This window comes from Panthera tigris, chromosome A3, assembly GCF_018350195.1.
Source record: "Panthera tigris isolate Pti1 chromosome A3, P.tigris_Pti1_mat1.1, whole genome shotgun sequence".
Lineage (NCBI taxonomy): Eukaryota > Metazoa > Chordata > Mammalia > Carnivora > Felidae > Panthera > Panthera tigris.
Window position 1 is genome coordinate 112,315,675 of NC_056662.1, and position 26,210 is coordinate 112,341,884.

General features: G+C 41.8%; 1 protein-coding gene across 9 annotated transcripts in view; it reads right to left on the bottom strand.

Moving 5' to 3' along the window:
- Nucleotides 1-1,528: 1,528 nt before the first annotated feature.
- LTBP1 (latent transforming growth factor beta binding protein 1) overlaps nt 1,529-26,210 on the bottom strand; it is a 398,718-nt gene continuing 374,036 nt past the window's right edge. For 4 of the 9 annotated variants that reach the window (XM_042982189.1, XM_042982190.1, XM_042982188.1 and 1 more), the window contains 3 exons: nt 7,724-7,846; nt 3,650-3,799; nt 1,529-2,572 (listed from right to left, as the gene is read on the bottom strand). In XM_042982189.1, the coding sequence (XP_042838123.1) occupies nt 2,391-2,572; nt 3,650-3,799; nt 7,724-7,846 (455 nt within the window). In that variant the 3' untranslated portion in view covers nt 1,529-2,390. The remainder of the gene's footprint in view (nt 2,573-3,649; nt 3,800-7,723; nt 7,847-26,210) is intronic. The other 5 variants (XM_042982192.1, XM_042982191.1, XM_015537646.2 and 2 more) reach the window with 2 other exon arrangements.

Sequence of the window (26,210 nt, forward strand, 5' to 3'; positions counted from 1 at the left end):
TGGGGCGAGGTGTACAAAACTAGTAAAAATAAGGGCTAGACAGACCTGGAAAGAAAGCACTGTGGAAATGCATTCAAAGCAAGCACGCCAGCTGGCCAGCAACATCCCAGAGCACATCCATTTCATCGATAGTCTTTGTGCTTTTCAAACATCCGTGACGACTCCAACTATGCTAATATTTGGAATATAATTCAAGACCTGTGCCAACAAGCCCTTTTATTTAAAATGCTGCATTGCATCTTGGGGATACAAATGCAAGTTTTTCCTATACCTAAACATCAGCTGAAAATGTTGAGAGGTCCATTTTATGATGCTTGGGTGTTGCTCAAGCTCGTCATCACCGCTACAACAAATGACCGCTCATGTCATGGTGTGCAACAACACACATTTGTTATCTTACAGTTCTGTAGGTTAGAAGTGGATCCATGTTACTGGCCTGAAATCAAGGTGTCGAGAGAGTTGCGCTCTTTTCTGTAGGCTCTAGGGGAGAATGGCACCTTCCCTTTTCCAGCCTCCAGGGGCAAGCCACATTCCTCGGCTCACGCCCCCTCACCTCTTCTTCTGCCTTCCAAGCGGGCATGGCGGGGAAGTCTTTGTCACCTACATCTCTCATCTCCCCCCAGACTCTGCTTTTCTCTCTCCCTTTTCCACTCTTGTGATTACATTGGGTCTTTCCGGGTTATCTCTCTATTAAGGCCACTGATTGGCAACCTTAATTCCATCTGTAACCTTAATTTCCATTTGCCGCATAATGTTCACAGGTTCTAGGGACTAGGACACGGCTATCTTCGATGTGCCATCATTCTTCCCACTGCAGGTATTAGACACCAAAAGCCTGTATTTCAGGAAAATGTTAAATGAGATTTTCGGCTGGGTATCCCTACACATGGTTCGTTGTTTTTCTTTAAACTCAGATGCTTTCCTTAAGTAAAAAGTAGGTTCTGAAACTCACTTTAACAATCGCAAAACCATACAGACGTGTATAAGCAGGGACTAGAACCTCGCAAGCTGTTTTCAGGGTTCCTGTGCTATCTAGCTGTGATCTGTATCTGTGTCCTGCTTGCCAGGGTTGCCGGAACAGAGTACCACAGACTGGGTGACTTAAACAGCAAATTAACTTTCTTATCATTCTGGAGGCTAGAAGTTTGAGATCAAAGTACTGCAGGGTTGATTTCTTCTGAGGCCTTTCTCCTCGGCTTGGAGATGGCGGTCTTCTCCCCGTGTCTTCATATGGTCTTTCCCCTGTGTGTGTCTGTCCTATCTCTTCCTATAAGGACACCAGTCATATTGGGCTAGGGTCACCCCAAAGACCTCATTTAACCTTAATTACCACTTTAAAGACTCCCGTCTTCAAGGACACTCACATTCTGGGGTACTGAGGGTTAGGACACCAACATATGAATTACACGGGTGGACGCCATTCAGTCCCTACCAACATCTAACAAATGTAATAATTAACCTGTGAAAGACTCTATGCTACTAGAGAACCGTTCATAAAAATAAATGAGGTGGGGGGAATATGACAGGTACTCATTGACAGTTACTCCCAGGTAGAATTTTTTTTTCTAAAAAAATGGTGATTTATTTTGCTTTAACATACAATGGTAAATATATTGGGATCATCAAGTTTTCAAAAAATTTTGCTGGGCTTACTTTACACATTACAATACTAACATGAGCTCATTAATTCTTCCATTTTAATGCGGGAAAGGATCCAATTGATGCCTACTAGCAGCTTGGCTAAGAATGGACATTAAAATCAGACGATACACTGTAAATATAAAGTATTTTCCTCGAAATGTGTAGAAAAGTTTTGAGACAAAATTGCTGCCTGCTCCACAGGACAGACAGTTTGGATTTTTAAAAATGCTCCAGACCGGGAATAACATAACCCTGTGTAACAATACTTATAATACAGTTTAACAATATTTTATCAAAGACTTGTGCCCTTGAGCTTGAAAAAAAAAAATCTGAAGAAAAACAGCAGCCAAGGAACTGCACAACCAAAAAATGAAAATTATATAAAATATTTCCACCACTATTTAAATGCCAAATTTAATCAAGCAATAGTAAAAAAACAAAAACAAAAACAAAAACATCATAATACAACCTTCTGTTTAAAATAACAGCACTGTTCCGCCTCTTTTCCACTGAATTTTACATATGAACAGACTATATATACTGGTTTTTCAGAGAAATGTCCATTTGGTCTGTCACACCAGTCAGGCTCACACTGGATCCTCTCCTCTTCTTTACGAGGAGACGCAATTCTGTGATGGTTCCGTGTTTCCGACATTCTGGGGTAGGTGCAATGTCTCAAGTATAATACATTTCTCTCTTTTCCTTTACACAGTGCAGAGTATACGGGCTTAGGTTATGTAGATCCTCTTTTACTCCAGGTCGCTGTCTTTTTCTAAATTCAAGGCGGTACTCAATGGCGTGCAGTAGTTGGGCTTGTCCGAAGGCACGTAGCCAGGCAGACACACACACTTGTAGGAGCCCTCGGTGTTGATGCACTTGGCATTCTTGCAGAGAGACATCCGGTTGTTCAACTCATCACATTCGTTTACATCTGCAACAAGCCAAACCATGCAGGTGAAGACGTTCCAGTACCACCCCAAGAGGAAACGTGGCCTACGGCTTACCTGAGGCAGCAAGGCGTCTGGCCCGAACACAGCCAGGCTGTTCTCCGCTCTCCTCACCCCCGGACCCCCACCCCAGTAAACTGTGCAGTCTTTCTCATTATCATCCGTTGCAAATACATGCAAGATAAGTAAGACTTTCTAGATCTGAAAAAGGTAGATGATCCGGAAGGCTCTAGAATTTCCTTCCCTGTATTTAACACAACAGGAACATTTTGTCAGCTTGACATCTTATAGTCAAAACTCAAGAAAGCTGGAGGAATTTTTCCACTTCTAAATTCCTTTCCACAGGTACAGAATAACAGATCTGTCTAGAGGAATACACTAAAGAAGCAAACAAGTGAGCAGAGAGCCTTCGGGGCAGCCCCTGTAAAGGCTCAAGTTACCTTCTCAGATTTCTTTCCACAGGAAAGAAATGCACTCTAAACACCTGTAATAACCCAGGTTACCTATTTTCCAGACCCACCGCAGACAGAGACAAACAAAACTCAAGTGGGGAAGGGGGTTGCTACCGGAGGGAATGGAAGAGCCACAGAAATAGGAAAACCCTGTAAGTCAAGGGCCAGGCCCTGGAAGATGGCATTGAGCATGTGAGGAAGAATTAATGTATGCTTACCAGTTGTTCAAAAATAGAAGCAAAGGCAATGCGAGAGACAGAGAGGAAGAGGTAGTTGTGGGAGGAACATTCTCCAAAATGATTACCATAAAAGTTTTTTTTTTCCCCAGACACCTACACTCTCTTACGCTTGTGTCAGGTACTGGGGGAAAACACTATTTGCTGCAGTCAAAAGCTAAAGTTAGAGGAGTCAAACTAATTACCTAGAATGTTCTGTCCTCTCGAAGTACATTCACATTGTTGTGAAACCATCACTGCCATCTCCAGAACTTTTCTCCTCTTTCTAAACTGAAACTGCAAATCTATCTTACATGTACTCGATTATAGGAGATCTGGCCACAGGGCACCTGGGGGAAAGAATAACTTCCGAGAGGGCACACATCATCCTTACCAACACAGGTCATCTTGGCCATATCCAAGTGATACCCATCAAAACAGTCACAGGTATAACCTTCCTGCACCCTCACACAGCGGCCATTCTCACATCCATTGAGGATGCCACATTCTTCAGCCTGCAACTCCTCGAAGCTATTTAAAAAACCTAGAAAGGAAAAGACAGGAGCCAGGTTAGAAATTTGCAACCTCTTTCACTGTCTTTTAAAACTATAGGATTACTGGGGCGCCTGGATGGCTCAGTTGGTTAAGCATCTGGCTCTTGGTATGGCTCAGGTCGTGGTCTCACAGTTCATGAGAGTGAGCCCCCTGTTGGGCTCTGCACAGACAGTGTGGAGACTGCTTAAGATTCTCTCTCTCTCTCTCTCTCTCTCTCCCTCTCTCTCTCTCTGCCCACCCCATGAAAAAAATTAAATAAACTTAAAAAATTCTTATAAAAAAACTATACGATTATTAAGATTGTGGTTCATCATATATTCATATTTTAGACACCTATTTCAGATGTCTTAAAGTTAGCAGTAAAATTTAACACTGAATGTATCTGTACACAGCATTATGCATAAGATAGTAGAAGCTTTATATATCGTTTGTCCATTAGTAGCCCTACATCTTGAATTCTGATGTTCTAAATTAAAAGCATAAAAAGTGACTGAGTATGGTTTTTGGGTTTGCTCTTAATAAACAGAAGTGTTTATCTAAAATTCCAAATTTCCTGAGTTCTCAGTAGGGCAAATGTCAGAACAACGTTCAGGATGGAAACAATGGAAGTGACTATCACAGTTCAGCAGACATTTGCTCAGAACATCCATGAAAATTTGAGGCGGTGGTTTTTCACTTGGAGTTCCCCAAAAAGCAGTGAAAAGCTGGGCTGGTCTTGCTGTGTAACCTGTGTTTGTTTGCTCTAGCTTTGGAATGAGCCTTACAAAAGGGCTCTCAGGAGATCAAAGGATAAAGACAGTAAAAGCGACTTGAAACATCCTGATAAATGAGAAAAGTATATCATACTTGTGGTTAGAAAGTCAAAATTATTTTTTTAAGGAAACAAAGAAGTTCTTGTTTGGCTTTTTTTAATAGTTTAGGTATCTTTAAACTGATTCAGAACTAGCGTTTAGTTATATAAACACATGAAACAGGCATCAAGAGTATTTAGCTCTCTTTCTAGAAAGAAGAGTTGTAAATATAAATCCACAGTGATACAAAAACACTGTTGATGTGGGCTCCCCCTTCAGAACCTCATCACGTTATCAGCTTTAAAAGAAAAAAAAAAAAAATCAAAATAGGACCATAACTCTGGCCTCTGAAGTAATTCTCCAGCGGAACTGCAGGGGGCAGCAAAATAACATTGTTTAGACAGGGCTGTAAGGTTTAACTCAGTGACTAAAAATTAATACATCCATGATAGCACTTTTAAAAATTTTGAAGGGGAAAAAAAAATTACACACCATTAAGAATATGTCATCAGGGCCCCAAAGCCAGTTTGAGAAATACTTAAGAAAATAAAGTCTTAATCTATAATATTTTCAAATTCCAGGTATCATGGCAAAATCGTTTTGACTTTATAACTGCTAAAAATTATTATTACAGAAATTAAAACATGGAATTAAATATTGAAAACTCTACACACATACATCAAGCAGACTCCAAAAAATACTTCTACACGAGTCAGCAAAGGACAGCCCCTTCTCAAAATGTGGTGGTCTCCTACTTTTGTAAATAAAGTTTTACTTGAACACAGATACCCCATTCGCTGACATGCTGTCTGTGGCTGTTTTCGTGATACCCTAGCAGGGCTGAGTAGCTGCTTCAAAGCCTAAAAAATTTATTCTCTAGTCCTTTACAAGAAAGAGCTGATTTCTGCTCTAGGAGATTCTACTTGTATAAAATACTGCCTTAACTAAAAAACTGCCTCCGGTTACCAGTCCAATTTTCTTAAATAACCAGAAGGCAGGAGATTAAGAAATCTCAGCTTTCTTTCTATGTTGCTATCTACCCAATACAGTCATTTCTTTAGAAGGGCCGGAAAGTCCTTGCTCCCGGTCTGGGAAGGAGGAGCTATTTCTCATAAATTGCAATAAGTTTAAAGGCCATTGATAGAATCAGTGCTGGAGGCCTTAAAATTGCATCTCAGCTTCTTCTGTTACTAAATAGGAAATCGATGTGACACCAACATGTTTATTTCTTAACATTTGTAGTGAATTAAGAGTCCTGAAGCAACGTCAGCATTAAAAAAAGAAGGTACACGAGCCAGAACACTTCAACATGAAAATTCCTGGAATCTGGACTCTATCTAATGTGCTAGAGGCTGCACATAGAAGCTATGGGATTGGGTCACTGTTGTGTAGAGACTTAACCTGTTATTTTGGATTTATGGGGCAGGCAAGCTGGGCTTTCTTTCAACCTTAATATTTCTTCTCCTTTTCTTCTTTTTAAAGGTAAATGTTTATTGACCTATAACACAGTCACAGGTAAGTGTCAAAATTGTAAGTGCCCAGTCTTATACCTGCCAGTGTATTTCGACACATTTCATGAAATAGTGCATGGATGTATGTTGTTGATTAAAAGAAATAATCCAAGGTATTAGAAGTTATGATACTCTTGGGGCAGGGGGCCCGGCTGGGAAAGGGCTTCAGGGGCCTTCTGAATGCTGGGAATGTTCTACACCTGGGGCTGGGGGGGTATACAGGGGCATGTTAATTAACTCAGCTGGACTGATACAATGCTGTTTTCACGTCATTGTGCTGAACGATCAATGTATGCATCCATCAAAAACAAGAGGAAGGAAGGAGAAAGGAAGGAAGGAAACACTCTTTGACTCAGAACTGAAGCAGTGCCAAATGTAGCCACAAAGCTTGGGTTGCCCTCAGGAACCAGGTCACGGCTAGTGCGCTTCGTTCACAGGTTAACAGGTCCCCAAGAAAGAAAAGGCGTCGCTGTAGTCTGTCATTCAGCAGTGTCTCCAAAGTCCTAACTCCAACCCCCTGGCCTGCAGGGATTCTCCGTCTTGAAAATCTGGTGTAGCTTCACACACTGCAAGGAGGGCCCCTCTGTGAGATTTGGACAAGGCGGCTGGAAGCCGCATTTCCCCATTGCCAGTCCTGAAGGGAACACCACCTATCCTCTACCAATACTGTGTTGTGTATTTGAAAAGCTGTGGTTTCCCCCATAGAAACCTTTAGCTTGCACGGCTTCCTCATCCAGGACACTCCCGGTTAAACACCTTCAGACATTTCTTCCTTTCTTTCTTTTTTAAAGTTTATTTATTTATTTTGAGAGAGAGAGAGAGAGAGACAGACAGACAGACAGACAGACAGCACAGACGCAAGCAGGGGAGGGGCAGAAAGAGAGAGAGAATCCCAAGGAGGCTCTGCACTGACATCGTGAAGCCCCGCACAGGGCTTGAACCCACAGGGCCCCCGAGATCATGACCTGAGCTGAAATCAAGAGTCGGACGCTTAACCGAACGAGACACCCAGGCGCCCCACAGACATTTTTTTTCCTAAATGGGAACAGGGTTCACACAGGCACACTCCATCTCCCACAGAAAATCTCTGCCCACAAGACCAGGAGAAGCCACCATGCATCATTTCTTAATAAATCCCATCATGAGTGGATTCTAACAATTTCTGACCAGAAGAGCAATTTTTTTGACCTCCCACTCTAAAATACCTGTAAAGATCAACTTGTTACAGTTAACATGTCATTTCCTTATATGAGAAACAATGTCAATTATAATCAGGCTTTCAAGACAACCCCGACCCTTAAATTAGACCATCACGTAATGAGTAAAGAAATGATTTTGCTATGGATCTTAGAAGATGATTTTTTTTTTCTTTAAAGAAAGTAACAGCAGACCCTCCAGCATGCCAATAATTTGATCCAATATTTCTGAACTTGAACACGTATAAGGAGTATGCACAGGATGGATAAAACTGACTTTCCAATTCAGCAGGTCTTAGAGTGGGGCCTGAAAGCTTACATTTCTGACAAATTCCCAGGGGCTACCTTTTGAGAACCATTGACTAATCTTTAGTCAGTCACTTTAGTTTCAACATAACTGAAAAATTTTGCTTACGGTCCTGAATAAAATAGGGATCAGCTTCTGGAGCATACTGTTCGCTGAAGTCAACCAAGGCATCCCGTCCATATGGCCGCCGGCGTCCCGTGACGGGGATATTACACAGCTGGGCATAGTCATCTAAGAAGGAAATGAAAAGCAATGTGAGACGTCATCACTGTTTGCTGGCCCCTAGACACACCCACTCGCAGCTCAGAGCCACAGAAACCGGCCAGGGCACTGTCCACCATACGCTCCTGTCTCGCACACATGTGCACCACCGATCTTAGACCTCGTCTCCATATTCTTTATGGGAGCTGTAGCCACCCACGCACAATGAAAAGCTAAACAGCATAATTAAGATTCTACACTGAAGACCAAAAACAGTAGCTGAACAGTTGGCAGAACGTAGCCCAGGAGAGGAAGGAACTGAAAAGTGAGCCAGCGCTCAGAAAGCTACAGGCCTTTTGGAAGAATGGTTTTACCTGAAACCAACAGGTGTTACCATCTTAAAGGACTGGTCATTCTCACAGACAGGTATGTTTTCACTCAAAAGAGACAGAAAAGTTGTAACTCTGGTGATCCAAAAAAGACATAACCAAGTGAGGATGCCAGTAGGTACCATTTTATTTTAAGAGCAACTTTTAGAACTCTAAAATCAAGGCCTGGTCTGTATGAATGTAGTATTACAGTAACAAGGACCCAGCCACCACATGGGACACTGGTTTTTCATTTGTTCCAGGGTTACTGAGTTTTCAAAGCATTTCACCGTCCCAGGCCCTTGCCTGAATTGAGGGGCAGAGTTATTTGGCAGGTCTAGAGAAGAAAGCTTTAGAAGGGATAGCTTCATGTTCTCAATACATGTTGTATGGAAATATACTGTCCAAGGATTTATCTGGCATATGGAAGAAATCCTGGGGCTCCCCAGACTTCAGTAGCTCTTCCAAAACTGTGAGATGCTAGTCCAGTGGCCCCAGGACTGGATGGACACACTCAGGACAGTCACACAAGGCAACAACCACATCTGCCTGGACCACAGACTGGGGGGGTGGGGGAGGGCTTTACTCTCTTTTGTTTCCTCCTGTGACATATGAAAATAAAGAAATGCATTAGGGCTTTGGTGTGACCTCTCAAGGCTTTCACCCCTACCCCCACTTAAAGGAGTCAGAGGTGCATGTGTGTGTGTGCGCACACACTCACACAATTCTCTCCTAGAACTGCACAAAGCAAGCACAAGGCCAGAAAAGACCCTGAACACTGAATGGAGGGGGAGGGGTGATGGTTGCCCCTTCCTCAAATTCTCCTTGTGTGGAAGCTTTCCAGGAACAACATACAGACCCCAGACACCCAACACTTTTGCCTGAAATCATTTCATAAGAAATATTAATTTCATTAAGGAAACAGGTGAACCTGAAAAAAAAAGATCCTTGACTTGCACCCTTCCCTCCAAAAAAACCACACACAACTGGAAGCAAAGAGAACACAAACGGTTGTCAGTTCTCCTTCAAGTTTGAAAAAGAATTAGGGATCTCCCTGTGAGAGCAAGATTGCTGAAATATTTACAAGTTTCAAGAGCTGAGGTCATTTTCTCTCATGGCTTTTTTTATATATGTTTGTTGCACATCTGAAAGGGAGACTGTTCGGTATTTTATATCCAAGCAATGGCTGTGATCAAGAGGAGATATTAAAAATAAGTTCATGTTCTTATTTTGTAAAACTAAATCCAGAGAAGGCTGAGCATGGTCCTATACACATCTGCATGTAGAGGAAACCTCGCTGAGACTCAAGGTCTGGAGCTGTTGACTGACACAGAGCTGCTGGGCGCCGTCTGGCCCTTAGGTCTGGGTCTTCCTCTTCCACCATGAAACGAGCTGGTCCCTACCCTTCAAGCTCTCACCATCTAGCAGAGCAAAAGAAAGGGCCCAAATGTGAGAGTGAGGAGGAGGAAGAGCTTCCTGGAAAAGGTGGCGTTTGACCTGAAATTCAGAAGACAAGTAGGATTTCCTTTGCTGGAAAAGGTATTTTGTATTCATTTTAAAGAGGTTACCCAAAGGCATCAAGAAAGAAGCTGTAAGCTGTGTTTGGGGACTACCAAGAGTTTCCTAAGGAAGCCTTCTGACTGGATCCAGGCTGGTAAAGGAGAGCAGACGAACGGGGGTGAAACTTCAGGGACCGCCATATCTTCTTTCCCTTCCTTTCTTCCTCAGCCATGCATTTTTAAGATTCTAGAACTTACTGTCCTTTGTTGCTTTCCTTTCTCTAACACATTAAGCATTCCCAATTTCAAAACAGTTTTGGTCAGTTTTCAAAACTGATTTCTGCACGAAACGTATGCTCTTTTGTATTTGAAGATGCGCTACATTCCCATCATCACCAGGACATGCATTTTGAGTTATCTTTCTGGGAGCATGGATGGGTCTACCCTAATCCATCCATGCTGCCCCTCCTGCTGTGCACATCTGCTCTCATTCTTGGCCAGGGTCAAGGGCGAAGCGAGTGTGGGGTAATGGAAGGAACATGGGCTCTGGAGGCAAGAAGCTGGGGCTCAAGTCCTGACTGGACCACTTACTTCCCAGCTTAGCATTTGGGGCAGACCTCAGTTTCCACACTTGTCACATGGGGGTAATAATTCTTGTTTGCCTACCTCTGTATTACTGATGTATGAAAATGAGATACTGCTACGGAACTGTTCATAAATTCTGAATCATCAAGAAAACGGAAGTTCCGATTTCTCTCATAGGTAAAAATCTCTAAGTCTCTATTGAACACTGGAAATAAATGAGGATTTTCAAAGACAGCTAAAGAAGCAATTTCAGTATTAGCAAAACGTACAGGTAGTTGTCAGCAGGCAAAGAAGTGTGCAGTACATTAAGACCAATGAAGGTCACTCTCTAGATGTTTTAAAATATTGTTTCAAGATTATTTGGAATTTTTAAATACATGGAGAGGGGCACCTGGGTGGCTCAGCCGGTTAAGGTGACTTTGGCTCCGGTCATGATCTCACAGTTGGTGAGTTCAAGCCCTGCGTCATGCTCTGTGCTGACACCTCAGAGTCTGGAGCCCACTTCAAGTTCTGTGTCTCCCTCTCTCTCTGCCCCTCCCCCGTTCATGCTCTGTCTCTCTCTCTCACAAGAATAAACATAAAAAATTTTTTTTTTAATACGTGGAGAGAAACTCTTGCTCAGTAAACAGAGAAAGAGGTCTTCATGGGCTTTGTCTCAAACAACTGGGGACAAAATCATTTACTGCCTTGACAGATACAATTATTTGGTCAGGCAATGAGAGCAATAGCATATTGTGACACCAGACTAACAGAACTCAGAGTAGAAGGCACAGTGATGTCCAACAATTCTTACTGTATGCCTGAATCCTTCAGAGATATCTCAAGTAGACAGGTTTCTCATCATCTTCCAGGGGAGCAACTGGAATATCACAGAATTTTCTGAGTCTTTGGCAAGGCATCCTCCTCAGGACCTGAGCACGTGTCTATTTCTAGAACGTGCTGGGCTTCTGTGCACCCCAAGCTACAACCAGAGCCCATTCTAGCCTTGGTGATCAGCTAGTCCCGTGGCATGGTTACACTCTAGCTGGGGGACACAGTGAATCATGGTTGGCAGAGAGTACGGAACCCACTTCCCACGAGAGCGCACGAGCCTCTACTGGTTCTCCGTTTCACCTAGCATAACATGTGGGGATGAACACATACTCTCCCTAGGGTCTTTTTCCTTCTCCACAACACCCTTAGGCACATCAACAACTATTAATCACCTAGCTGTCTGGGGACCGATACAAAGGAATAGTTTTGCTCACCAGAGCTTGTGCTCTGGGAGGCAAATACCATGTATGAGCCACAATTTACAATGTGTTCATCCAGGATCCGGCCAAATATGAATGTGAAATGAACAGGAAATGGAAATATTCACACCTCAAAACCTCCCCCCCTTATGCATTCTTCACCTCCCCAACGACAAATGCTAAGCTCTTGATCAAAGCTATGAAAAGACGGTGTGGGACACCGTCACTAAGTAGTCTCAACAAGATCCAGGCCATTGATCACAGTCCTTTCCCTGGCATGGCTGATTCTTATGACAGATGGTGCTGCTTTGATTTTAATTTTAAATTGAAAAAAAAAAAGTTTAAAAATTACCCCCTGGAGCCACTGGGTCTGGGGCCTCTGCTGTCAGCAGCAATGGGAAGCACAGCATTATATCCTGGCAGGAAATCTCCCTTCCTGATGACAGACACATCTGCAGGGCTGGTCTGGACAGTCACATGTCACCATGCCACTCTGGCATGTGAGGACAATGGGAGGTGAAGTTTTAGTTCTGACTGAGGCAGATTAAATTCAGCTGCTTTTAGAAATGAAGACGAGACTGCATTTCATTCTCCACACATCAAGGCTAAAAACTCAGGGCTCCAACGTTTGAAGTGCATTATTTTCAAATACAGAAGAAACAAGGACCGATTCTTATGCATTAAGAAAAATGGGTCATGTTTTGCTCCAATGTCGAGACCAGGTGTTTTTCTTACAGACTTCCACACGTCTTATTGATTGATGATGGTGTTTGGAAAACACAGACACACAGCCAGGAAATGAAGGAAGAGGACAGGGAGAATGGAATTAGGATTTATCCTGGTGCTTGTGCAGCCAGCAGGACAATGGGCATTTGTCTTTGACTGAAAGTGGGAAAAACTAGGAGATTAGAAAAATGGGAACCATTTACAGAAAATACCATCCAGCACTGATGATAAAGGAACCTGAAAGACAGCATGCCACTGGCAGTCCACACCCTGTGGGTCGGCCACTTGTTTGAGTGCCTCTCTACTTACGCTCTTTTCAGAAAAAAACGTTTACCTACAGTGTCCAATGAACAGACAGTAGCCTGCTTCCTAGATATTAAAACTTGCTGCACTGTGAGAGGGAACAGGGTATACTAAAAAGAAAATGGACGCAGTCAAAGGCCTCGGGTCCTAGTGTTGTTTCTCTACTTTCTAGTTGCTTGGACTGGACGTATTTTTTTGAGTTTCATCCTCAACAGGATTAGGGTACCTGTCTTTGTGATATTAAAGGCAAGTCAATGTTTTATTCAGGGACTGACTCATTCATTCAACCAGACACAGAATATTACGGGGAGGGTGGGAGTGGGGACAGAGGAAGGTTATAATGACGCTATGACAAAGGTACATACACTGTGAGATGTACAGTAGCTTATCGGGACCACAGAGAAGGTCACCAGGAAGAGCTGGGGAAGGCTTCACCTTGGAGGTGGCATCTGTGGAGGCCAATAAGGTGAAGAGGAGGAGGGAGGTAACTCAGAGTCATGGGCATATATAATGGATAAGAAAGCTTTAGGGAAACACAGTAGCATGTAAACACTGGCTACTGTAGATCTCTGCCGAAGAACAGTGGGAAAAAAAGGAAGTTAGTGAACATGTACTACATGAAGTTCCCTCATGTCAGGTGCTGTGTGCTTTTGCATACATTTTTTTTTTTCCTTGAAATCTCCGAACATCCTCTGAAATAATTGTAATTAGCTCCTTTTGTTTCTGACTTATAGTGTAACTTGTCCTAGTTTAGGTGAGAGATTCTAACCTGACTTAGTCTATCTGCAAAACCGTGTTCGATTCCACAGCTGCCCTTCAGAAACCCTGCAAAGAAAATTATGAAATCCATTCCCTAGACCTTAAGCACCAGGTAAGTACTTAGTTCAGCAATAAGCATTTGTGACTCAAATTCCAGGGAGAGCAATAACCATGAATGCTGATGAGCTCAGCCCCACCAGGGTCAGCTCTATCATTAGCAGGATTTATGTTTATTGAATTTGCTCGATTTATTAGGTGAAAGAGATCAAATTGCTTAATGTTCAATTAAATTGTACTTGTCGAGGACAGGGAAGTAATGAAGTCTAAAGTCTTGGCAAGGTTTACGTTCTGCAGGACTCCTGTAAATGTTAATGCTCTAAGGAAACTCATGGGCCACAGACCAACTGAGCTCCCCACCCCAGCAGTCACCTAACACTGCCCTTCCAAACCCAGTCACTCACTGCGTTTCCAACAGATTGCTGTTTATTTAGCCAGACTCTACTGGAGAGACAGATTTGTTGGGTATGAATGCCAAAAACTGGAGGCTCCCTTTGCCTTCTAAAACCTGGATTCAAAATTTATGCACTTGTAATGCCATTAAATCATGCCACACACGAAAACCCTAAAATAATGATTGATAACTTATGAACTTCTTATTAAGGATTGCGTGAAAAAGGTTTCTCCATTTCTAAATACCCAGGGCTTTGGAAATACAACGTTAAGTCTTACATTCAGGCAATCTCTGGGGAAATTGGGAATGAGGTAACCTCTAGTGTTTGATAAGAGAGACGAGTGAACAATACAATAAACAGGCAAACAAGAGGAAAGTTCAGCGTGTTAGTTTTTCTAAACCGTTCTACTTTATCATTTTCTAACTGCCAGGGCAGATATATCAATTTATTTTCTTCTTTCCTGTTCTCTAAATATCACCCTGAAGTGATGATCCGAGAAGTCAACAATTAGAAAAAGCAGGTTACTATTATATATCAGGAATACAATGGTTTCTGTCTTTATTTTTGCATTAACCAAGTAAGAATTATTTTAAAACAGGAGCTAAGTACATCCTTAAGGGGGAGATTGTACAACATGGTGGATGTACTGAGGCCCCTGAAGTGTTCATTTGAAAATGCTTAATTTTATGTTATTTAAATGTCACTTCAAAAAAAAGTCAAAAGAGAAACAAAAATAATACAGGAGAAAAAAATGTTTATATGTTAAGTCTAGAGTTCATCTAACCTTTCTATTTTTAACTGATAGAATGAGGAAACTACAGTAGTTGATCTCTGAGATCCTTTCTAGCTTACATATTTTATGATTCTGAAGAGAAGTTTTACTATTAGGCTGAAGGATCTAGAGAAGACAATTTGTCATGGAACTTTGCGGTTGGGAATAGGAGGTAATCACCACTAGGTGCCGCTACTGAGCTCACCTGGGTGGTTTCAGAATGATGGACAATCATGGAATTTAACACATTGTAAGCAGTCTGTCTTATATCCGTGAGGTCAGTCTCTCATTCACTTTTCTGCTGAAGAAATGGAGGTCTAGAGAAGTTCTAAAAGGCAAGCCAGGATTGACTCTCAAACCGTAACATTTACTAAAACAAACTATTAAAATGTAAGGGTAAATATAATTGGGTTTTAGTGTATATTATTTTGACCTTGCTTATTTAAGTTTAGAAGCAAAGAAAGCTATATTAACATTTGTTCAAAACTCTTGATTAATATTCTGAAGTATAGATCTCAAGGTTATGAGATAAAGATACAGCTGAATCCATTATTACTTGAAGACCAGGTTCTAGGTAATAAGTAGAATATTAAACTAACACTAAACACAGTCAATATTATTATTCCACTCAATTATAGGAAATAAGACACTACAAAGGAACACTGAACTATTTTAAGATCCCTAATTCAGTTTTATGGTTTTCCCATACAATGCTATTTATCTTAATCTGAAATCACTTTTTTTACTTTCCCCTCTGGATCTATTCAGAATCAGATATAGTCTTGGTACCACTTCCTCCGGGAAGTGATTTCTTCAGCTATACTTTGTAGGTGCTCACAGATTACCATGTAAATGGTATCTTCTAGGGTTGAGCAGTGTACAACCAGCACAAATGTTCACAATAGCTCTGCTTGCCATGGAGACTTGAATCTCAGAAGGAAGCATAAAGAAGGCATGCTGTGTCCTAATCCCCCCCAGTGAGTGAATCTTTGTGAGGATACTAGCTATGGATAGGGAGCAAAAACAATGGCATCCCCAGCTTCTGCTCCCTGCCGATTTGTGTCAACACAAAGACAAGAACGTGGTAGCTTTCTAAGCACTTTCTAGATGCTTTTCTCCCATTCATCAGAGGCACAATCTGTGTGCTGCATGAAGGGACAGTAGATAAGCTTCCTCTAAATTTTGCCAAGCTTGCCTGCTCTGGCCATGAGGTCAGCATTTAAAAGGCACGGGGAGCCAGCAGCTCTGTTCTAGCCACAGCTGTCTCATAAGCTTAATTAAGAAAAGGTCAGAATAAGCACAGTGTTATTTGAATTCATAACCTCAAACATAAAATGGGGCTTTAAAACAATTACGGGCAGTGATTTTCTCACAGTCCCACTCATCACAGTTCATTCTTCTTAGAGTGCATTTCAATTGTTCTTGCCACCGAAGAGGGGAAAAAAAAAAATCCTAACAGCAAAGTTTATGTACAATATGTGAAAGTAAAATGTCCACTAAAGAGCAAATCACCTAGTAAAACCACTGGAAAGGTGCTTCTAGAAAGTGAACGTCTATGCGTGAGCTCTGATTTCAAGGGAGAAAGTGTAAACTGCTAAAACAATCTTATTTTTGAGATGAATTAAATCGCTTGTTAATTAAAAATAAAAGTGTTGTTCTTTGTCATCAGATTATTCATTTTACACATACGTTTTAATTTCTCTACTTAGGCTCTAAATGAGAAAGCGTCTAAGAGGACATCAGTGAGACTTTAGTCAATGAAATTTACTCTCCATTCAGCACAGGTTATGTAAGAATGTGGCCAAATCCTCGGGGCACCTGGGTGGCTCAGTTGGATAAGTGTCTGACTTCAGCTCAGGTCATGATCTCACGGTCTATGGGTTCGAGTCCCGCGTCAGGCTCTGTGCTGACAGCTCAGAGCCTGGAGCCTGCTTCTGATTCTATGTATCCCTCTCTGTCTCTCTCTGCCCCTCTCCTGCTTGTAATCTGTCTCTCAAAAATAAAACATAAAAAAAAAAAAAAAAGAATGTGGCCAAATCCTTTCTTAGCACCTCAATACAGTACAGCTTTTAGGAAAAATAAGCACTGAGTACAAGTGACTCCCTGAAGTTCAAGCCATTCACAAACTAAAATTTCAGAAGTGCTCAGGACACCAACTGGCAATCTCATCCTCAAACCGTGCTCGCGCTTAACTGTTCTCTAATTGTTCTGGAGCCCTGGAGACCATGGCTTCCACCAGTTCTCGGTGTAGTTAATACTCTGGTTTGCAGTACAGCAAAGTCTCTGCAGCTGGTGTTCCAAACCCTCACTGGCTGTGACCCCAGGGAACTGGGTTTGGGAACTGCAGCTTGTTCCAGGACATGCCTCCAGAGTGCTGTCTCTGGCAATGTAGCAGGAAATGGAGTTCTCCCCTATCCTGGGGTTGGGTTTTCCCCCTCCTTTTAACTGTCCTTACTCTGAAAGCAAACCAGGTTTCTTTTGTAAAATGTTTTAAATCAGCGACTACAAAATATGATCCTAACCTGAAGGTGCCTGACTTGCCTGGGGCTCGCTTGTTGTCTAATGCACCTGCCAAAGGCAAAGTTGCTGTTTTGAAAGTTTATCTTTTTACTTTGAGACAGAGAGTATGAGCAGGGGAGGGTTTGAGAGAGAGGGAGAAAGAGAATCTCAAGCTTGAAAGAATCTCAGTCTCATGAGCCGTGAGATCATGACCTGAGCAGAAATCAAGAGGCGGACACTTAACCCACTGAGCCATCCAGGAGCCCTGACAAGGTTGTTTTAAAAACTCACATTCCAGGGGGGCGCCTGGGTGGCTCAGTCAGTTAAGCGTCCAGCTTTAGTTCAGGTCACGATCTCACGGTCTGTGAGTTTGAGCCCCGCGTCAGGCTCTGTGCTGACCGCTCAGAACCTGGAGCTGCTTCTAATTCTGTTTCTCCCTCTCTCTCTGCCCCTCACCCACTCATGCTCTGTCTCTGTCTCTCTCAAAAATAAATAAAAAACGTTAAAAAAATTTTTTTAAATTAAAAAGCACATTCTAGAAAGCTTCATTTCTAGTATTCTTCCTCTGATACATTGCTATTTGTAGCAGGCTTCCCTGTCACTCATCCCTGCCTGCTTATTCCCTCTCTCAAGTCCTGTATCTTCTGCACAGCTTAGTTAAAGAGGCCCTGACCTGCTGTCATAGCCCTGTCCAGCTGGGGGCCCTGGCTAAGTGTTAAATATCCTACCTCCTCCCTGCCCTTCTCTAGCATGTGCCAGGGGAGGAGATAGAAATTAAAACCAATGTCCTTCCTTACAGTGCAGATGGCCCACAAACTGCAAATATTTAACTTTTTCACAATCTCACTTGTGATAATTTCATGTGCCAACCTGGCTAGGCCATGGGGTGCCCTGATATAGTTGGTCAAACCCTGAGTGTTTCTATGAGGGTGTTCTGGATGAGGGTAACATTTAAATTGGTGAACCTGAGTTAAAGCAAATTGCCCTCCATAATGTGGGCCTCACTCACTCATGAATTACTGATTCACTGGATCACTGAAGAGAACAGAGCATGTCTTTCCTCTGAGAGAAAATTCTCCATCCACTGTCCACTGTCTTCCGGCTTCTGCAACATCAGCTCTTCCTGCCTAAAGGCCTCTGACCTGGAGCCTTGGCTCCCCTCAAACCTTGCACGTCATCAGCCCACCCTGCAGATTTTGAATTTATCAGGTGCTATAATTATGTGAACCGATTCCTTATAATGAATGAATCAGTCAATAAATCGCTCTCTCTTTTATTGGGTCAGTTTTTCTAAAGAACCCTAACACTCCAGCCTGCCTTACAGGCACAAGGGAAGTTTATCATTGGTTCAAGCCATCAGGGTGGTAGGGAATCCTGATGGGGTGAGCACATCCCTTTGGGGAGACAGTATCTGATTCTTAAGGGGAGTCATGTGTACTTGGAGAAAAGCTTTAACATTTTTTTTAATGTTTCTTTATTTTTGAGAGAGAGAGAGAGAGAGAGAGACGAGTTGGAGTGGGAAAGGGGCAGACAGAGAGGGAGACACAGAATCTGAAGCAGGATCCAGGTTCCGAGCTGTCAGCACAAAGCCCGATGTGGGGCTCGAACTCACAAACCACGAGATCATGACCTGAGCCAATGTTGGACGCTCAACTGACTGAGCCACCCAGGAGTCCCAGAAAAGCTTTTATATATTAATTTTATCTGCCCTGTTACTCCCTTGAGTCCCTATAATGGAAGATACTGATTATAAAAGTAATAACATGAGGGTGACCTGGGCGGCTCAGTTGGTTAAGCGTCCAACTTCGGCTCAGATCATGATCTCACAGTTCGTGGGTTCGAGCCCCATGGTGGGCTCTGTGCTGACAGCTTAGAGTCTGGAACCTGGTTCAAATTCTGTGTCTCCCTCTCTTTCTGCCCACCCTACCCCCCCACTCGCACTCTGTCTCTCAAAAATAAACATTTAAAAAAATTTTTCAAATAAAAGTAATAACATGAGAAGCACTTGTGGTCCCCTGCTGACATGGGAGTGACGGGACGTGCCCATCATCTCATGCACGGATGTTCAGACTCACACTTGAGCACACACATCCCTGGTGTTCATTCTCCAATAACTGACCATCACAGTCGTGAATTTTTCCACCCAGTGACCTCAGCTGGCCTGAGATGGAAACTCTATTAATGATGTATATTAAGTCTAGAATAGTAACTTTACTATGAAGGTTTTAGAATGAGGTTTTTGTTATTTCATATGTTTATGTTTGTAAGAACCATACCACAGGGAATTGGACAGACAGACCTTGGGATTTTACTTTGAAATAAAGCAGACTTTCGATTAGGATTTGTGTTGAATGAGTATTAAGAGGACTTGATCAGGTTGGTAAACAGTATTTGAATTTATTAAAAATTCAATTTGCTGCATCTTAAGTCCGATTTATTAAGATTTAGAAGAGCTGCTTAAGCGCTTAAGAAGAAAATGCTGAGGCGCCTGGGTGGTTCAGTCGGTTAAGTGACCAACTCTTTGATTTCAGCTCAGGTTGTGATCTCATGGTTTGTGAGATCGAGCCCCGTGTTGGGCTCTGCATTGAGTGTGGTGCCTGCTTGGGATTCTTTCCTTCCCCTGACACAGGCATGTGTATGCATGCCCTCTCTCTCTCAAAATAAATAAATAAATAAATAAACTTTAAAAAAAGAAGAAGAAAATACTTATTAGGACTGTGGGCTGCCCTTTTGAGTATATAGAGTGCTGGAGAGAAAATAAATACATAAAATTAATATTTTTTTTTGAGAGCGAGAAAGGGCACAAGTGAGCGAGTAGCAGAGAGAGACAGCGAGAGATACAGAGAGAGGAGAGAGAGAGAATCCCACAAGGGGCAGAGAGAGAGAGAAGGGGGGGAGAGAGAGAAGGGGGGGAGAGAGAGAGAAGAGGGAGGGAGGGAGAGAGGGAGAGAGAGAGAGAGAGAGAGGGAGAGAGGGGGAGGGGGGAGAGAGGGGGAGAGAGGGGGAGAGAGGGGGAGAGGGGGAGAGAGGGGGAGAGAGAGGGAGAGAGAGAGGGAGAGGGAGAGAGAGAGAGGAAGAAAGGGAGAGAGGGAGAGAGGGGGAGAGGGAGAGAGGGAGAGGGAGAGGGAGAGAGGGAGAGGGAGAGGGAGAGAGGGAGAGGGAAAGGGAGAGGGAGAGAGGGAGAGGGAGAGAGAGGGAGAGGGAGAGGGAGAGGGAGAGGGAGAGGGAGAGGGAGAGGGAGAGGGAGAGAGACAGAGAGAGAGAGAGAGAGAGAGAAAAGTAGGACTCCAGCTCACCTGATGTGGGGACTGAAGTCACAAATTGTGAGATCACGACCTGCGCCAAAGTCATATGCTTAACGACTGAGCCACCCAGATGCCCCATAAAATTTATAAATGGAGACCAAAGTGTTCAGAGATTTAATTAATACAGTTTTGATACAGAAGTCACTCTCAAGGAAAATTTTATCTGTTCCTTGCTATATTTAAACATTCATCACAAAATAAAAATCAATATTTTATATTAAAAATATTGGACTTATAAGTAGAATGACAAAATGTGTAAGTTGGACTTAAATTCTTAGGAAAATCTCTCTTTGAACATTCATAGATTATACTCTTTATAAACATAAAATACATTATTTTGTTTTTTCTATTTAAAAAATTGATAAATTGAATATACCGAATGTTCATTTAAAAGCCAACATTAAATGGTCCTTTCCAGCCATAAAGCCCCCCTTAGCGGACACTCGTGGCTCTGGAGTCCGGAGGGGCACAGAAGAGGCAGCTTCACTCGGGGTCCTGCAGAGCTGTCTGACTCTGCGTTAGTCCCTAAACACTCTTCCACTTCTTCATTGTCTTTAACTCACGCCTCCTTTCAAAAAAGACTTCTACCATGGAATAATCATTAGCTCAACTCATTTCCTGGAACAGGATTTGATTTGCTAACACCTACAAAGCATGTACTGTAATCCAAGCATCTCACACGCATTTATCACATTTAACCCTCAAATGACCTATTGTTGCTAACTGCCATTTTACATGCGAGGAGACTAACGTAAGGACTAAATCACAAAGCTGCATGTGCATAATTCACTACTAAATTTTATTTTCCAGTTGTCCTTTTATAGTAACAAAAGTATTTTCACTGCTTTTTGGAGGGAGTAAGAGGAAGCTTTCTAAGTAAACCAATCCTTTTGATAAGAAACCACATAAATGGCTTACTTGCCATTCCGTACAGTATCCAATTCGATTTAGCTCCATGGATACGAAGAATTACGTCCCAAAGCACTGGACCACTTACCACTCTACATATACACGGTATACATTACGTGTACAGGCATGGTAGCCAGACAATCTAGGAGGCCTTTTATATCTTTCCAGTGTGATTTTAATGCTCCACTATAATTTATTAACAGCTACACTTCCTTTAATCATAATATTCAGGATCTATGATCAAAATGATAAATGCTTTTGTACTCAGAGAGTATTAATTACCATAACCTCACAAGAGTTCTCAACTTTGGATAAAGGAAACTGAAGTAACTTGTCCAGTGCAATCGACAGAAGCAGTGCCAGAAACAGAACAAGATCCCTGGACTGCCTCAACCAAAGGCAGTGACCACTCACTGTGCCTCACATGTAGGATGTTCCAAAGTTATTATTAACATTCTTTGGAAACATATTTCTTGGAAAAGCCTTTAAACCATGACTGCTGAAAGGCCTTTTGCAACCACTGCCCAGTTACAATATTTTTTCAAGTTCAGTCCATGACTCAAATCCCCGTCTTCCTTCACACCTCCAAGGGTATTATGAAACTTCTTATATGGAGATATTTGGGAACATGTAAGAGCTGTGCATGGATATGGAAGAAATCACTAGCTCAACTGTTCGAACACAGATTCCAAAGTCTGTCACTTTTGCAAAACCATATGAAAATATTGGGGGTAGATAAGCTATTGCGAAGTATCAAAACATTTGCTGTTGCAACAAATAGAGCATTTATTAAATAAGGGAATCAAGGGTATCACGTGCATGTTTTAGATGCAACAATTAGGGAAAAAAACAATTCTAATTTAGTAACATAACTGTACACTATGTTAGTTTTGCAGAATCAAAATTTACATTTCATGTAAATACAACCTGTACATCTGTTCCAAAATTTGTTGGACAGTGCATAGCAGGTGTGAAGTAAATAATGGAATGAAGGAAGGAATATGTAAGTAATTTAACTAAAGCTGAAAACAGGCAAACTATAAATAATTTAAGATTGCATTTCAAACATGGTTCTTTTTCCTAATTGCATCTTGCATGTAACAGTTAACAAATTCTCTAATGACAGAATTGATTTCAAATTTTTCTTCAAGCTGTAATGATTACAGTTTCCCCTTGGCACTCAAGTACAAGCATAATCCGTATCCCCAGAATCAGAATTTCTGCATCAACTGTTTCTATGTATTTGTATCTTCCAACTGTTCTCTCAGCAAAACTGAGAGGACCATTCCTCTGAATTTTGATCAATATTAGTGTTTTACAATTTTTTTTAACATGTGCCAATTTCTTTTGTGGCACTAGTTTCCTTCGAGTTTTAACTACTCTCACCTTTGTACACCTGACTTTCATTAAGAGTAACCGTAGAGGGTCCAACACTGTGGTGCAGTACATCATACCACCAATAGGTGGCACTCTCCCAACACACTAAGGGTCCTGTCGAATTTCCTCTTAACTTCAAAGTTTTAGATCAAGACTTTAAGTCTTTATGTTCAATTTACTTACAGTAGGTCTAATTATTTCAATAATTTACTTAACAGAAGTCTAATTATTTGAACAAGAAAGCCACAGACACTGGGAGCCCTGGGAATCTTAGATTCCAGTAGTCAAGTGTGTCTATTTTTCTTTCCCATGTGGGTTAGTGGGTTCTTATTTCCATGCGATAACGGCATCCTACATATCTTGTAATTCATAGGCACATTTTCCAGAAAATTGAAGCTTATGCTTTCAAGAGTAGCAATAAAAACATTAAAAGTTCATTTTACTTAAGTGCAAGGTATCACTAAGTTCTATTTACCAAGAATAACTGCCCTACTTTAGTCCCTGAATTCATCAAATACATACTGTCAGTATGCCCGCCAGTGTGCTAGACTGTGATGGACAGCTGATGAGACACCAACTCTCATTTTGCTTATCTTACCATCTCGCTCTAAAGCTGTAGTTTCTCTAAGTCTTGTTTATGACACGGATAAAATGACTTGTCTTGCCTGACTTGGTTTTCCAAACACCTTTTTCTCCCAGAGTCTGGAATGATATAACATGATAAAGAGCTCAAATTCTAGGGTCCTCCCAAAGCAGTTCAGCCCCCCTGTCTCAAACCTTTGAAAAGCTGGAAGCAGCCAAGAGCACAGGAACGAGAAGGAGAGGAGGCCAGAACAGGAATATGGGAGCCGAGGCCTCCAGAGGATGAGGACGGGGAAGCTATCGGTGCACAATGGCTTCAACAAATTGTCCAATGTCATGTTGCAGGGCCTCCCTCAATCATCTGGAACCTCTATGAATGCCTGGTGTCTGGCCTCCATGACTTTAGCAGAGGATTAACATGGGATCCTAAGCAGCCCCAGAAATGTACTGGATTGCACAACTATGCAGGTCTCCTCGTGTCAAGTTGTCCTGATATAATCCGTCCCCCTCCACTTCCATCCCCTGCATGTGGTACCACTCCACAAGACGCCATCTAACTTTGGAGAACACGACTGAACAAGCCACTCCTACCTCCTCCAACTACCAGTATTCTCAGATGTAGTTGCTGCCTTAGCAAGAATTAGTGCCCATGACCTATTGCACCAGAAGTGTGAAAGCCTGTTCCAGAGCCAAAGCTTTACTTTACACTGCACTTTAATGCTCAAAGCTGATGACAAGTGCTACGATTTATTCCTCAAATTCCTCCAGCACTGTTTCCATCAGTAACTAATTGTTCCCCAAAGCATCGCTGAGCAACTAGGGAAACTGGAAGGTTCAGTGCCCGACAGGCTGGGATTCATCCAGGGCTTATATTAACCAACAGACAATGTGGTCCTTTTCAACTATCAAGATATCCATGAACGGCATATTTAAAAGGTTCAAGGACAGAAATTATGAGTAAACATGTTTTAAAATTCACACATTCTTTGTTTCCTCTTTGAAAAGTTTCTAACAGTATTAAAGTGAGCTTAACAAAATCAAGGTGGATGCTCTTAGGTGTCTTTAGAACCTTGCTGGTGTTGTCTGAGGACCAGTAGCATCCTTGCTAGGAATGCAGCATCCTTGCTGAGGACCAGTAGCATTCCTTGCTACGAATGCAGAATCCTGCCCCACCTTCTGCACTTAGAAACCAGAATCTGTTTTTTTCATAATATCTGGGGAGTACAGAGAACTGACATGCCCACTGGTATTTGCAAAGCAGTTGTCTAGAAAAGCAAGGCTTATATGAGAGCAATTACTTCTGCATTTGTCTATCCTTAATTCATGCTCAGATGCTATTAGATAATTGTATGCTTTATAAGATCCTTGGATTTCAGCTACATTTGAAAAATGCATTTGATCTGGGTCACTTAGCAGTAAGTAGCAATAGCTGTTGCTATCTTCCAAATGTGTCAAAGACTATTCTAGGTGTTCATGTATTAACTTATTCAAGTCTTAAAACAGCCCTGTAAGGCAGGTGAAATTACTTTCACATGAGGAAACAGAGGCACCAGGAGACAATGTAACAAGGTTGCCTAGATAGGAAGTTGCCAAGACAGTATTCAAACTCAGGCAACCTGCCTCCAGAGCCTACACGCTGACCTCTCTGCTCTGGCTCCCCTTAGTGACTGTACTCCAGCAGAGATGCTCCATGGAAGATGGTTTGGTGTGGGTATAACTAGAATGTCAGGTGCTGATCAAGGCAATGGCAGTTGGTCAGAGGACCTCTGGAAAACCTTTGCTGTGGACCTTCTCTGTGGATTTATTCTGAACTCAGTATAGTTCTAGGCCCATAATTTTAGGGATATAACAGAAACACTCCTTCTGAGCTGCCTAACTTATTCCTATCCTCTGACTAAAACATTTAGAACAGTAGTTTTCAATATGTGTCCCCTGGAACCCTGGGGTCCCTGAGAGATACCTGCAGAGACTAAGTAGTTATTCTCCCAACCAGTTCCCCCAGCAACTTTGAGATTAACGAATTTCTATATTAGAGGTTAAAATAACAATTCAGTTGACAAACTACCATTGTTTAAAAAACAAAAGACGGAAAACCACTGATTTTGAAGATTTGGTTGACTATATGCTAGAGATTCTTTTTGGAGATTTTATCCTAAGTACTGTGCATATGTTAACTAAAAGATTGTTGCAATGCTAACTATTGTAATTTTATAGTGCTACCATAATTAGCAATGCTAATTATTTTTTAGTTTGGCAATGGGTACCATATTTTTCCTGATATCGCATGCTCTACTAAAAATATTATACAGTATGTATTTGTTCACATGTTTGTTCAAATTTATATTTTAAAATGTTATGAAGTCTCAGCTAAAGAAAATTGATACAATATTCTAAAATTCATTTCTAACAGCAACATACTTGACTATTCTTCCAAAAGCTATGTCAATTAAACTTGACTTTCAAAGCCATTGGCCTGTCAGACTTATATGCAGTAAATACTTAAAATCATACTATTAGAACAGGGACAGAATAAAATGAAAATATGTGCAGAACCTTTATAAAGGAGTTTCTGTAACAAAAAGCATACACCATAATCCAAATGTTGGGGATGTGAACAGAATATATACAAAGCTCCTAAAAATTAATAAGACACCAAGTCCAACAAAAAATGGGCGAAGGAGGTGATAAACAATTCACTGACCAAGAAATACACATCACCTATAAACAAAGAAAAGATACTCAAATTCCCTAGGAATAAGGGAGGTGCATGTAAATATGCTTCTCACCCATCTGATAAAAACAATTTTAAAGACTGAGAATATCCAATGGTAGAAGGGTCTGAGGAAGGAGGCATTTCAAATGCTGCCACGGGGAGTGCAAATTTGCACAATATTTTCAGAGTAATATAGTAAGTTTAAAGTGCACATACCTGCCAACCCAGCATTTTCATTTGTAGGAATTTTCGTACTAAGGCACTCCCACAGGTGTATATAAGATACATACATGAAAGTTCACTTGCAGCATTG